The 13,008-nt window shown below is 44.5% G+C and overlaps 1 protein-coding gene across 1 annotated transcript; it reads left to right on the forward strand.

Annotated features, from left to right (window-relative positions):
• Window positions 1-1,523: 1,523 nt before the first annotated feature.
• On the forward strand, window positions 1,524-9,528 carry LOC133457507 (complement C1q-like protein 2). Its single transcript, XM_061736852.1, has 7 exons — window positions 1,524-1,763; window positions 1,886-1,927; window positions 2,220-2,270; window positions 2,484-2,630; window positions 5,099-5,182; window positions 5,266-5,397; window positions 9,132-9,528. Exons 1-7 carry the CDS (start codon window positions 1,703-1,705, stop codon window positions 9,413-9,415), a joined length of 801 nt encoding a protein of 266 aa, XP_061592836.1. The 5' UTR covers window positions 1,524-1,702; the 3' UTR covers window positions 9,416-9,528.
• Window positions 9,529-13,008: the final 3,480 nt, after the last annotated feature.

Here is a 13,008-nt window from a genome sequence, read left to right on the forward strand (position 1 = left end):
TGCTTTTTGTAGATGATGTTGTCCTGTTGGCTTCATCGGACCGGGACCTTCAGCATGTGCTGGGGCGGTTTGACGCCGAGTGCGACGCGGCAGGGATGAGAATCAGCACCTCCAAGACCGAGGCCATGGTTCTCCATCGGGAAAGGGTGGTGTTCCTTCTCCGGGTGGGTGGAGAAGTCCTGCCTCAGGTGGAGGAGTTCAAGTATCTCGGGGTCTTGTTCACGAGTGAGGGAACGATGGAGCGGGAGATTGACAGATGTATCGGTGCAGCGTCCGCAGGTATGCGGTCGGTGTACCGGACCGTCGTGGTGAAGAAGGAGCTGAGATGAAAGGAGAAGCTCTCGATTTACCGGTCAATCTACGCCCCTACCCTCACCTATGGTCATGAACTTTGGGTAGTGACCGAAAGGACAAGATCGCGGATACAAGCGGCCGAGATGAGTTTCCTCTGCAGGGTGGCTGGACGCTCCCTTAGAGATGAGTTTCCTCCGCAGGGTGGCTGGACGCTCCCTTAGAGATAGGGTGAGGAGTTCGGTCACCCGGGAGGAGCTCGGAGTCGAGCCGCTGCTCCTTCACATTGAGAGGAGTCAGCTGAGGTGGCTTGGACATCTGTACCGGATCCTCCTGGACGCCTCCTTAGGGAGGTGTTCCAGGCATGTCCCTCCTCCCTAGGGAGGTGTTCAAGGCATGTCCCTCCTCCCTAGGGAGGTGTTCCAGGCATGTCCCTCCTCCCTAGGGAGGTGTTCCAGGCATGTCCCTCCTCCCTAGGGAGGTGTTCCAGGCATGTCTCCACCTCCCTTGGGAGGTGTTCCAGGCATGTCCCTCCTCCCTAGGGAGGTGTTCCAGGCTTGTCCCTCCGGGAGGAGACCCCGGGGAACACCCAGGACACGCTGGAGAGACTATGTCTCTCGGTTGGCCTGGGAACGCCTCGGACTCCCCGCGGAAGAGATGGAGGAAGAGATGGAGGAAGAGCTTGAGGAAGTGTCTGGGGTGAAGGAATTCTGGGCATCCCTGCTGAGGCTGCTGCCCCCACGACCCGGGAACTGATAAGCGGCTGGCGATGGATGCATGGATGGATGGAGAAATTAAAAATTCCCTATTTTCCACTATCTAGTTGTGGTTCTTGCTTTGACCCAATTGCCTGACCTGAATTCAGTCAGGACAAGCTGCACCAGGAAGAACTTCAGAAAACAATCAGACTGGGGGATTGGAGAAATAAAAGCCAGGAGAAGGAAACAGGGACACACCATGGCAAACTTAATCATTTTATTATTCAAGATAAAGAAGCAACAAATGTTCCACCTTTGAAAAGGAGGCAAGATACTGTAGACATTTATGACTTTCATTTAATTTTGTTTCAACAGAATTCACAACAAGTCCAAACTGACAATTCTTATCATCGGCCCCATTTTGTCAGAAAGGAAATAAAATAAGGTAATAATTTATCATATTGTGGTTGATTATTTACAGAATGAAATACTATTTAAGGACAGGTTTACACACTCTGACAACAGTCATAACCATGTTTCTTCCATTGTTGCTGCTGATCTGCTCTCTCTCTTCAGCTCAGATTCAAGCCTTTGAGTCTGACAATGAACTTGGAGTAAATTTAAGACAAACTGAGGTGACAGGAGGAGAAGCAGGAAATGTCTCTGAGCAACAACCAACGTGTACGCAGGATCTCCATGCAGTGCTGAGGGAGATGAGCGGCGTGTTGGCTGGACTGAAGGTTGAGATGAGATACTTGCAGCGTGATAATACAGGTATGATTCTGTGACTTACTAACACTAATACTAATATAAGGAATGACTGATTTGAACCAATGAAATTATGCTGTTAAAGAAGGTTAGGATTTAATCATCTCTGTTCATCCCTGGTGTTTTAGAACAAGCAATAAAGACCAGAGAATTGGAGCAGCAGTACCAAGGTACAGTCATGTGAAAAAGAAAGAACAGCATCCTTCCAGCATCTATGGATTTCAGAATTTTTCCAAAAGTACTTGAAAAACGTACGTGTGTGTGTGTGTGTGTGTGTGTGTGTGTGTGTGTGTGTGTGTGTGTGTGTGTGTGTGTGTGTGTGTGTGTGTGTGTGTGTGTGTGTCGGTGTGTGTGTGTGTGTGTGTGTGTGTGTGTGTGTGTGTGTGTGTGTCGGTGTGTGTGTGTGTGTGTGTGTGTGTGTGTGTGTGTGTGTGTGTCGGTGTGTGTGTGTGTGTATTACAGCACAATCAGCTAAGGTGAATCAACTGGAGTCACTGAAGCAACAGTACCAAGGTACACGCTGGATATCTAGCAGTGACACAAGTAGTATTTAATTTACATATTAGCACCATGAGCGCACTAATAAGTGGTTATATTGATAATTAAATTCACATGCATTAATAATTTTTTTTTCTTTCATTACAATAAACTAACTGCTTTGAACCACTGATTTTCATTCATCAATTTGTCAAACTGTTAATTCTGATGTTGTTTTGGATGTTTTAGAGCAGGCAGCTAAGCTGGCAGAACAGGCGGCTAAACTGGCAGAACAGGCAGCTAAACTGGCAGAACAGGCAGCTGAACTGCTCACCATTAAAGCCAGAGCAAACACAACAGAAAACCATGTGAACACTCTGACAAGAGAAGGAGAAGGTTTGTAATTTCCAGAATTGCTGTGCTGTATATTTAGTAGTGACTCAAATAACACTGATGTTTTAGAGCAGGCAGCTAAGCTGACAGAACTGAAACAGTTGAGTTCCACAAAGCAAGCAGCAAGCAGATTATGGAGACTGTCTATAACAGGGGTCGGCAACCCAAAATGTTGAAAGAGCCAAAAACACAAAAAACAAATATGCCTGGAGCCGCAAAAAATGAAAAGTCTTGTATCAGCCTTAGAATGAAGACAACACATGCTGCATGTTTCTATATTAGTTAGAACTGGGGGAAGATTTTTTTTTTCATTATGCACTTCGAAAAAAAAGTCAAAATGTCAAGATTAATGTTGAAGTAGAATCTTGAGAAAAAAGTCGAAATGTCGAGAGAAAAGTCAAAATGTCGAGAAAAAAGTCAAAATGTCGAGAAAAAAGTCAAAATGTCGAGAAAAAAGTCGAAATGTTGAGAAAAAAGTCAAAATGTCGAGAAAAAAGTCAAAATGTCGAGAAAAAAGTCAAAATGTCGAGAAAAAAGTCGAAATGTCGAGGAAATAGACAAAACTTCGTGAAAAAAGTCGAAATGCCGAGAAAAAAGTAAAAATGTTGAGATTGAAAAGGAAAGGAAAAAGAAATAAAAAAAGGAAAAAAGGAAAAAAAAAGAAAAAAGGAAGAAAAAGAGGAGAAAAAAATAAGTTCCAGGAGCCACCAGGGCGGCGCTAAAGAGCCGCATGTGGCTCTAGAGCCGCGGGTTGCCGACCCTTGGTCTATAAGAACCTCATAGAGGGAATCTTAACCTTTAACATGGCAATGTGGTACGGCAACCTTACCACAAAAAATAGATGCAAGCTACAAAGAATAGTGAATCTAGCCTCAAAAATAATATGGAAGACACAGAGAAACTTAAGTGGCATTTATAAGGAAGTGATTGGGAAAAAAGCTGCTAGGATAGTAAATGATCTACTCACCCACTCTGCAGCTTTAGAGTTTAAATGACTTCCCTCAGGTAGACGGTACAGTTGCCAAAGGATAACTGGAACTTATGTAAAAACTCATTCATTCCCAACGCCATTAAGGCTCTGAATGAGGGACGTCTCAGTAGATAAACCTGTCTTTTATGTACACGCCCTTGTTGTTCCTGCTTTTTGCCACTAATATGTTTTGCGTGTAAATGTTAAGTGTTTGTTGATGTGTCATGGTACTGTTGTTTTTGTATTATGAGACAAAAGACAAATTAACTAACTAACTAACTAACTAACTAACTAACTAACTAACTAACTAACTAACTAACTAACTAACTAACTAACTAACTAACTAACTAACTAACTAACTAACTAACTAACTAACTAACTAACTAACTAACTAACTAACTAACTAACTAACTAGCTAACTAACTAACTAACTAACTAAACTGAAGCCACAGTACCAAGGTGTTTCCTTTATTTTAAGTGCAAATGTAATGACATATTTTTGAGACCAAATATTCTGAAAATCAGATTTGATTAAAATTGTCACATCCACTCCAGCTCCATTTGCTGCATTTAGGTCCGCCACACACCCTTGTCAAAAATATTTAGAAAGACTTTAATGTATCTTATAATGAAACAAAATCCAGGTCTTCAAACTAAACATTTATTAGAACAGTAACAACTGAGTGTTTCAACCAAAAAAGGATTTCCTGTGACTACAATGCCCTTTCTAACACTGAATCTCTCCTTTGGTGACCATAAATACAGAACAGGCCGATTAAAGTCTAGAGTCAAGAATAAGAGATTCACTGCTGACTCTCGTATTCCCCTGTCTGTGATCCTTCCAGTATCTAAACTTGATGTGATACAATGAAGGCACGAAAACCTTGTTTTGTTTTACTAAACAAAAATTCAAATTTGATTTACATGTATTGATAGTTTTCAGTCCATGATAAAAGCTGTTTGACCCACACTTTTTTTATTAATTACCTTATTAGGGCCCGAGCACCTTCAGTGCGAAGGCCCTATTGTATTTGTATGAGTTTTTTTTCTTTCTTTCTTTTTTCTTTCTTTTTCTTTCTTCTGACAAAAGGAAGGCCTTTTTGCCCCCCTAAACGTGCCCAAAAAGTCACCAAATTTTGCACCCAAGCCAGGCCTGGCGTAAAAAATTTAATGGTTTGCATTCATGGGCGTGGCAAAATGGCTCAACAGCGCCCCCTAGAAAACTTTGTGCCTCAAGCCCCACAATACGGTTTGACGTACATGCACGAAAATCGGTACACACCTGTGACACAAAACAGTGACACAAGTAGTATTTAAATTACATATTAGCACCATGAGCGCACTAAAAAGTGGTTATATATAATATAATATTATATAATATAAATAATATATATTATATCATATTTTTCTTTCAGGACAATAAACTAACTGCTTTGAACCACTGATTTTCATTCATCAATTTTGCAAACTGTTAATTCTGATGTTGTTTTTGATGTTTTAGAGCAGGCAGCTGAACTGCTCACCATTAAAGCCAGAGCAAACACAACAGAAAACCATGTGAACACTCTGACAAGAGAAGGAGAAGGTTTGTAATTTCCAGAATTAGATCAGGACTGATACAACTTGAACATCGTTCACTGTAATGTAACATTTGTGTTTCTCTCTCAGTGAAACGGGTGGCTTTCTCAGCATCTTTGGTCGTTTCTGGCTCAGAAACTATTGGACCATTTAACGCACACACCAACCTGATCTTCAGAAACGTTGTTACAAATGTTGGAAATGCCTATAACCCAAACACAGGTACTCACATTTACAGATGAACTATTACATCATGCTCACTCTCACAAAAAAATGTGTAAAGGGTTTGTTCTTCCACATCTATGAGTGTCACAATTCATTTATAAATAGCGACATTGTAACTTTTTTCCTTTTTTAGGTAGATATTGACATCACAATATGGGAACCCCGATTCATAAATACTAAAAAAAATTTCTGACCCTAGCCATGTATCTTTTAAACCTAACCCAACTGGTCATGAGTTGGAGGTAAAGAGAACTTTAGACTCCAGATTGGGGTCATATTATACATTGGGTCTTATTCATGAAACGTGAGCAGAACGATTTTATTTCATTTCATTTGTTTATTGGTAGATGGCTCTAGGGTTGGTAGAGGCTCTCCCAGGGTTGGTAGATGCTCTCCCAGGGTTGGTAGAGGCTCTGCCAGGGTTGGTAGAGGCTCTCCCAGGGTTGGTAGAGGCTCTCCCAGGGTTGGTAGATGCTCTCCCAGGGTTGGTAGATGCTCTCCCAGGGTTGGTAGATGCTCTCCCAGGGTTGGTAGAGGCTCTCCCAGGGTTGGTAGAGGCTCTGCCAGGGTTGGTAGAGGCTCTCCCAGGGTTGGTAGAGGCTCTCCCAGGGTTGGTATAGGCTCTTCCAGGGTTGGTAGATGCTCTCCCAGGGTTGGTAGAGGCTCTCCCAGGGTTGGTATAGGCTCTTCCAGGGTTGGTATAGGCTCTCCCAGGGTTGGTAGAGGCTCTCCCAGGGTTGGTATAGGCTCTCCCAGGGTTGGTAGATGCTCTCCCAGGGTTGGTAGAGGCTCTCCCAGGGTTGGTAGATGCTTCCCCAGGGTTGGTAGAGGCTCTCCCAGGGTTGGTAGAGGCTCTTCCAGGGTTGGTAGATGCTCTCCCAGGGTTGGTATAGGCTCTCCTAGGGTTGGTAGAGGCTCTCCCAGGGTTGGTAAAGGCTCTCCTAGGGTTGGTAGAGGCTCTCCCAGGGTTGGTAGATGCTCTCCCAGGGTTGGTAGAGGCTCTCCCAGGGTTGGTAGATGCTCTCCCAGGGTTGGTAGAGGCTCTCCCAGGGTTGGTAGAGGCTCTCCCAGGGTTGGTAGATGCTCTCCCAGGGTTGGAAGATGCTCTCCCAGGGTTGGTTTGGGCTCTCCCAGGGTTGGTATAGGCTCTCCCAGGGTTGGTAGATGCTCTCCCAGGGTTGGTATAGGCTCTCCCAGGGTTGGTAGAGGCTCTCCCAAGGTTGGTTTGGGCTCTCCCAGGGTTGGTATAGGCTCTGCCAGGGTTGGTAGAGGCTCTCCCAGGGTTGGTTTGGGCTCTCACAGGGTTGGTAGATGCTCTCCCAGGGTTGGTAGATGCTCTCCCAGGATTGGTATAGGCTCTGCCAGGGTTGGTAGAGGCTCTCCCAGGGTTGGTAGAGGCTCTCCCAGGGTTGGTAGATGCTCTCCCAGGGTTGGTAGATGCTCTCCCAGGGGTGGTAGATGCTCTCCCAGGGTTGGTAGAGGCTCTCCCAGGGTTGGTAGATGCTCTCCCAGGGTTGGTATAGGCTCTCCCAGGGTTGGTAGATGCTCTCCCAGGGTTGGTAGATGCACTCCCAGGTTTGGAAGATGCTCTCCCAGGGTTGGTAGAGGCTCTCCCAGGGTTGGTAGAGGCTCTCCCAGGGTTGGTAGAGGCTCTCCCAGGGTTGGTAGAGGCTCTCCCAGGATTGGTAGATGCTCTCCCAGGGTTGGTATAGGCTCTCCCAGGGTTGGTAGATGCTCTCCCAGGGTTGGTAGATGCTCTCCCAGGGTTGGTAGAGGCTCTCCCAGGGTTGGTAGAGGCTCTCCCAGGGTTGGTAGATGCTCTCCCAGGTTTGGAAGATGCTCTCCCAGGGTTGGTAGAGGCTCTCCCAGGGTTGGTAGAGGCTCTCCCAGGGTTGGTTTGGGCTCTCCCAGGGTTGGTAGAGGCTCTCCCAGGGTTGGTATAGGCTCTCCCAGGGTTGGTAGATGCTCTCCCAGGGTTCGTAGAGGCTCTCCCAGGGTTGGTAGAGGCTCTCCCAGGGTTGGTAGATGCTCTTCCAGGGTTGGTAGATGCTCTCCCAGGGTTGGTATAGGCTCTCCCAGGGTTGGTATAGGCTCTCCCAGGGTTGGTAGAAGCTCTCCCAGGGTTGGTATCGGCTCTCCCAGGGTTGGTAGAGGCTATCCCAGGATTGGTAGAGGCTCTCCCAGGGTTGGTAGAGGCTCTCCCAGGGTTGGTAGAGGCTATCCCAGGGTTGGTAGATGCACTCCCAGGGTTGGTAGAGGCTCTCCCAGGGTTGGGAGAGGCTCTCCCAGGGTTGGTAGATGCTCTTCCAGGGTTGGTATAGGCTCTCCCAGGGTTGGTAGATGCTCTCCCAGGGTTGGTATAGGCTCTCCCAGGGTTGATAGATGCACTCCCAGGGTTGGTAGATGCTCTTCCAGGGTTGGTAGATGCTCTCCCAGGGTTGGTATAGGCTCTCCCAGGGTTGGTAGATGCTTTCCCAGGGTTGGAATAGGCTCTCCCAGGGTTGGTTTGGGCTCTCCCAGGGTTGGTAGAGGCTCTGCAGGGTTGGTAGATGGTCTCCCAGGGTTGGTAGAGACTAGTGTGACAATATATCATGCCACGAAATTTCGCGATACAAAAACGTCACGATATGTGTCGTGGAGGTGACAAACTGTATCGCGATATTGGATTATTAATATTAATTTATTGTGTTGACTAGTACGCGCAGCGTATTGGTGCCGACCGCGCCTCGACCCTTGCAGGGTTTTGAGCTCTGAACTTTTACTCATGTAAGGCTGGTGTAGAGTTAAGCCTTACCTTATTAAATTAAACCTTTTTCGGGTCGTGAGTAGGATAAACACGGGGACAACTTCTGCTGAGTTCCAGTGTACTTTAATGTCCCTCAACAGTGTAGGATTTTAGAACATCAAAAGAGCACCTAGTGCCGTACTGTGGCGTATCACTCCGCCCAATCTAAAACAGACTAATCACTACAGATAAACTGACTAGTGTCATTATAGTCCCTGATTTACATTAGAATATAAAGAATATATTTATTAAATAATGAACCCTGAATTACCAAAATAACCTTCTTAACAAAAATAAATCTCCTCTTACACGTATAAGGTGAGCATGAATCAATCTTTTTTATGATGTAAAATTGTATGTATTGATTTACTTTTATTTATTTATTTCATTTTAGTTGTTAAATTTCTGAAAAAGAAAAAAGTCAAATCAAAAAAATTAGAGAAACTATTCAGTTTGTGGCAAAATATTTGTACTTGTAAGAAACTGAAGATGCATAATGCAAACCTGACATTTACTTTTAGTTCAGTTTGTGGAAAATGGTTGGCCTGGCTTTCTCTTTAAAACTTAAACAGTTATAAAGCATTACAAACTGTAACAATAGGGCAAACGCACAGCATTGTTTTGTATTTTGTATCTTTCAAATAAAGGACAATTTTTTCCAGTCATTTGTTCCTCATGCAAGGTTGTTAAAAAAATACTGCTATAATATCGTATCGTATCGTATCATTATTGTGACCTCAATATCGTGTATCGTACCGTATCGTGAGATTAGTGTATCGTTACACCCCTAGTAGAGGCTCTCCCAGGGTTGGTAGAGGGAGCAATGCCCAGGACGGACTTAGGTAGGAGCACTGGGTGATAAAATGGGGGAAAAAAAATCTACATTTCACTGATGGACAATTTAAAAAAAAAAGGCAGATAAAGAAATCAATTTTGTGTTCCACAGGCTTTTTCACAGCTCCGGTGAGAGCAGCCTACCACTTTGAGTTCTACCTTCATGGAAATGGACATCCTTCATATGGTACTGGTGCTGTGCTGGTCAAGAATGGAGACCATGTTTTAATTTCCCATGAACGTCAGACTTCAGGGTCTGTTAATCCTGCTCATGGTGTCACTTTGTTATTAGAGGTTGGAGATGTTGTGTTTTTGCGTCAGTGGATAAACTCAAGGATTTACGACGATCATTATCACTATACTACCTTTAGTGGCCAGCTTCTTTTCACATTGTGAGAGTTCTTCAGTTCACTGATACTCATGCAGTTTATTATCAGAATGTATCTTTGTATTTCAGTTTTCTAATTGATGTAAACACAGTCTTCCTATTAAAGTTTTATTTTCAGCTGCATCTGTTTCTGGATTTGCATGAATGTGGTAACTACAGGGACCTAGTTCAAGCAGACGTACCAGCTTTATGCTCACTCATACCCCGGTGGATGGTTTATTCCAGTTACTCCGTCTGCTTATAGGACTTGCTGCTGCTTTTAAATCTCTACCGCCTCCCCAGCTCTTCCTGTAGGCTATAATTCAAGGAAAGGAGCATCATTTTAATCACCCCCAATATATGTATGTCTTCCTTAAAATAGGGGATTTATTTAGATCGGATTCTCTAAACCAAAGTGTTTTAGCAGTAGGAAAACTGTTGAGCTCTTCATCACATGACTTGTCTGATTGAACTATACACTGTAACGGGGCGTGATGGATTTTTTATTTTTTTTTAATGAAAGCTGAACGTGATTGATCACATGTTTGTTCTTTTCAATTCATTGTGGTGGTGTATAAAGATAAAATCAGGAATAATAAAGAAATAAAATAAAACTCAGTTGTTGTCATTTTGAAATGTACTGTAATGTGTTATTAGCAGAATGTCCCAGTAATTTGCTGAATAGGCTCCAGCTGATCCAAAATGCAGCAGCACGAGTACTGACAGGAATCAGCAGGAGAGACCAAGTCTCTCCAGTGTTAGCGTCGCTCCATTGGCTACCTGTAAAATTCAGAATCCAATTTAAAATTTTATTACTTACAAAGCCCAAAACGGCTGAGCTCCACAGTATTTACAAGACCTGATAATGCCTTATGTTCCTGGCAGAGCTCTCCGTTCTCAGAGTGCAGGTTTACTCGTAGTTCCTAGAGTATCTAAATGTAGATTTGGAGGGCGGGCGTTCTGCTATCAGACACCATTACTATGGAACCAACTTCCAATCTGGGTTAAGGAGGCTGACACCACCTCCACCTTTAAAACTAAACTTAAAACCTTTCTGTTTAGTAAAGCCTATAGTTAGTGTTTAGTAAACCTCTAGCTGGTGTTGGGAAATCTCTAGGTATTGTAAACTCTAGTGTGTTAGAGTCAGTAGTCATAGTTGCAGCTATAGAACAAGACTATAATAGTTAGTCTCAAATATAGCTTGGTGGTAGATATGCTGCTATAGGCCTATGCTGCAGGGGGGACCGACATGATCTGCTGGGCGGTGCCTCTCACCCTTCTTCTCCTCTCCTTTTCCCTGCCTCTCTTCTCCATTTCCATTTTTATAAATGTCTGATAGCTATCGTTTTGTCCATCGCTCCTGTAGTTTCTTGTGCCGGCCCCCCTTTTCTCTTTTTTGTGCATGTTTGCAGGCCGGAGCCTCGGGAGCTGCATTCTGGCCTGTCCCGGCCCCCCCCCCCATCCCCGGTCATCCCGCTGCTGCTTCCACCTGCCTGCTGTGCTGCTGACGTCCCCGACTCCCCCAGTCTGGCCTTCGGCAGGAGGGTCCCCCCTTATGAGCCTGGTCCTGCTCAAGGTTTCTTCCCTCCTAAAGGGGAGTTTTTCTTGCCACTGTTTGGCTTAAGGCTTTTCTCCCACTATGGGAGTTTTTACCTGCCATTGTTTATGTAATAATTGCTCGGGGGATTATATTTATATTTATAATTATATTTATATTTATGTTCATGTTCTGGATCTCTGGAAAGCGTCTAGAGACAACATCTGTTGTATTAGACGCTCTATAAAGAAAATTGAATTGAATTGAATTGAATTGAAATAACATTTTATAAAGCTGACTCTTCCTTTTTCCCAGAAACAGCTGCCTGCTGAGAGGGACAGCTGGTCCCCACTATTGGTGCTGTACTGTATTAAAACAAATCAGGACAAGTAAAAAAACACACACACACTAAACAAGCATGAAAGTGTACCAGCATCAGCGGGTACTGTGCTATTAAGAGCCTGTGACTGTCGAGCTACTTGCGTTTTTGCAGTTAACTCTTCCATCTCTTGGAAACAAGATTCAGAGTTTACAGTTTTAGTCAAGTGTAGTACCGCCTAGTGGTCGCTAGATGGCTGCAGACAACATCAGATAACTTATAGTCGTTGGGTAGTTTTTCCTTGACAAAGTTAAAGTTTGGCTACATGTTTGCTGTGGTGCTAATAAGAATGATCATAAACACAGGATATGAAATTACTGACAACTATGGAAAAAGGAACTTGTTTAGTTTATACAGCCAACGAGCTTTAATGGCAGTAAACCCTGATCACTGTAAGTCATTGCTTACTTCCTTAATTCATTGATTCATTTTTTTTCAAATCCATTTTGATGTATTTAAATAAAAAAACAAAAAACAAACAAACAAAAAAATCATTGTCCAGACACTCCTGCATTTACTACATGTAATGACTTAAATGTAGTCTAATGTTTTTGTTTACAAGTTGATTTGGGAGTTGTTATTATTGTTGTTGTAGCTGTTATTATTATCTAATTGAAAAATCCCAAACCCACATCTATTTACATAGTTGTCATTCTTTAGGTATTTCTGGTTACATAAAGCTTTTACATGTTAGTCTCCTATGTTTTTCATGTGTCACCTACAGTATGATATGACACATGAAAAATCAACAGAAACTGGAACTTCTTGATGCTCATTTATTTCTTTGAAAAAGGATTTAAACCTTCATATTTAGTCAATGGTCAAATGGAAGGCATTTGACCGTGTCCCTCGTGCCATTCTGTGGGGGGTGCTCAGTGAGTATGGAGTCCGGGGCCCTCTATTAAGGGCTGTCCAGTCTCTGTATGATCGGAGCAGGAGTCTGGTTCGCATTGCCGGCAGTAGGTCAGACTTGTTCCCGGTGCGTGTTGGACTCCGGCAGGGCTGCCCTTTGTCATCGGTCCTGTTCATAATTTTTATGGACAGGGTTTCTAGGCGCAGCCAGGGGCCGGAGGAGATCCGGTTTGGGAACCACAGGATTTCATCTCTGCTTTTTGCGGATGACGTTGTCCTGTTGGCTTCATCAGACCGGGACCTTCAGCATGTGCTGGGGCGATTTGAGGCCGAGTGCGATGCGGCAGGGATGAGAATCCGCACCTCCAAGACCGAGGCCATGGTTCTCCATCGGGAAAGGGTGGCATGCCTTCTCCGGGTGGGTGGAGAAGTCCTGCTTCAGGTGGAGGAGTTCAAGTATCTCGGGATCTTGTTCACGAGTGAGGGAACGATGGAGCGGGAGATTGACAGACGGATCGGTGCAGCGTCCGCAGTTATGCGGTCGATGTACCGGACCGTCGTGGTGAAGAGGGAGCTGAGCCGGAAGGCGAAGCTCTCGATTTACCGGTCAATCTACGCACCTACTCTCACCTATGGTCATGAACTTTGGGTAGTGACCGAAAGGACAAGATCGCGGATACAAGCGGCCGAGATGAGTTTCCTCCGCAGGGCGGCTGGACGCTCCCTTAGAGATGAGTTTCCTCCCTTAGAGAGGAGTTTCCTCCGCAGGGTGGCTGGACGCTCCCTTAGAGATAGGGTGAGGAGTTCGGTCACCCGGGAGGAGCTCGGAGTCGAGCCGCTGCTCCTTCACATTG

This window comes from Cololabis saira, chromosome 12, assembly GCF_033807715.1.
Source record: "Cololabis saira isolate AMF1-May2022 chromosome 12, fColSai1.1, whole genome shotgun sequence".
NCBI lineage: Eukaryota > Metazoa > Chordata > Actinopteri > Beloniformes > Belonidae > Cololabis > Cololabis saira.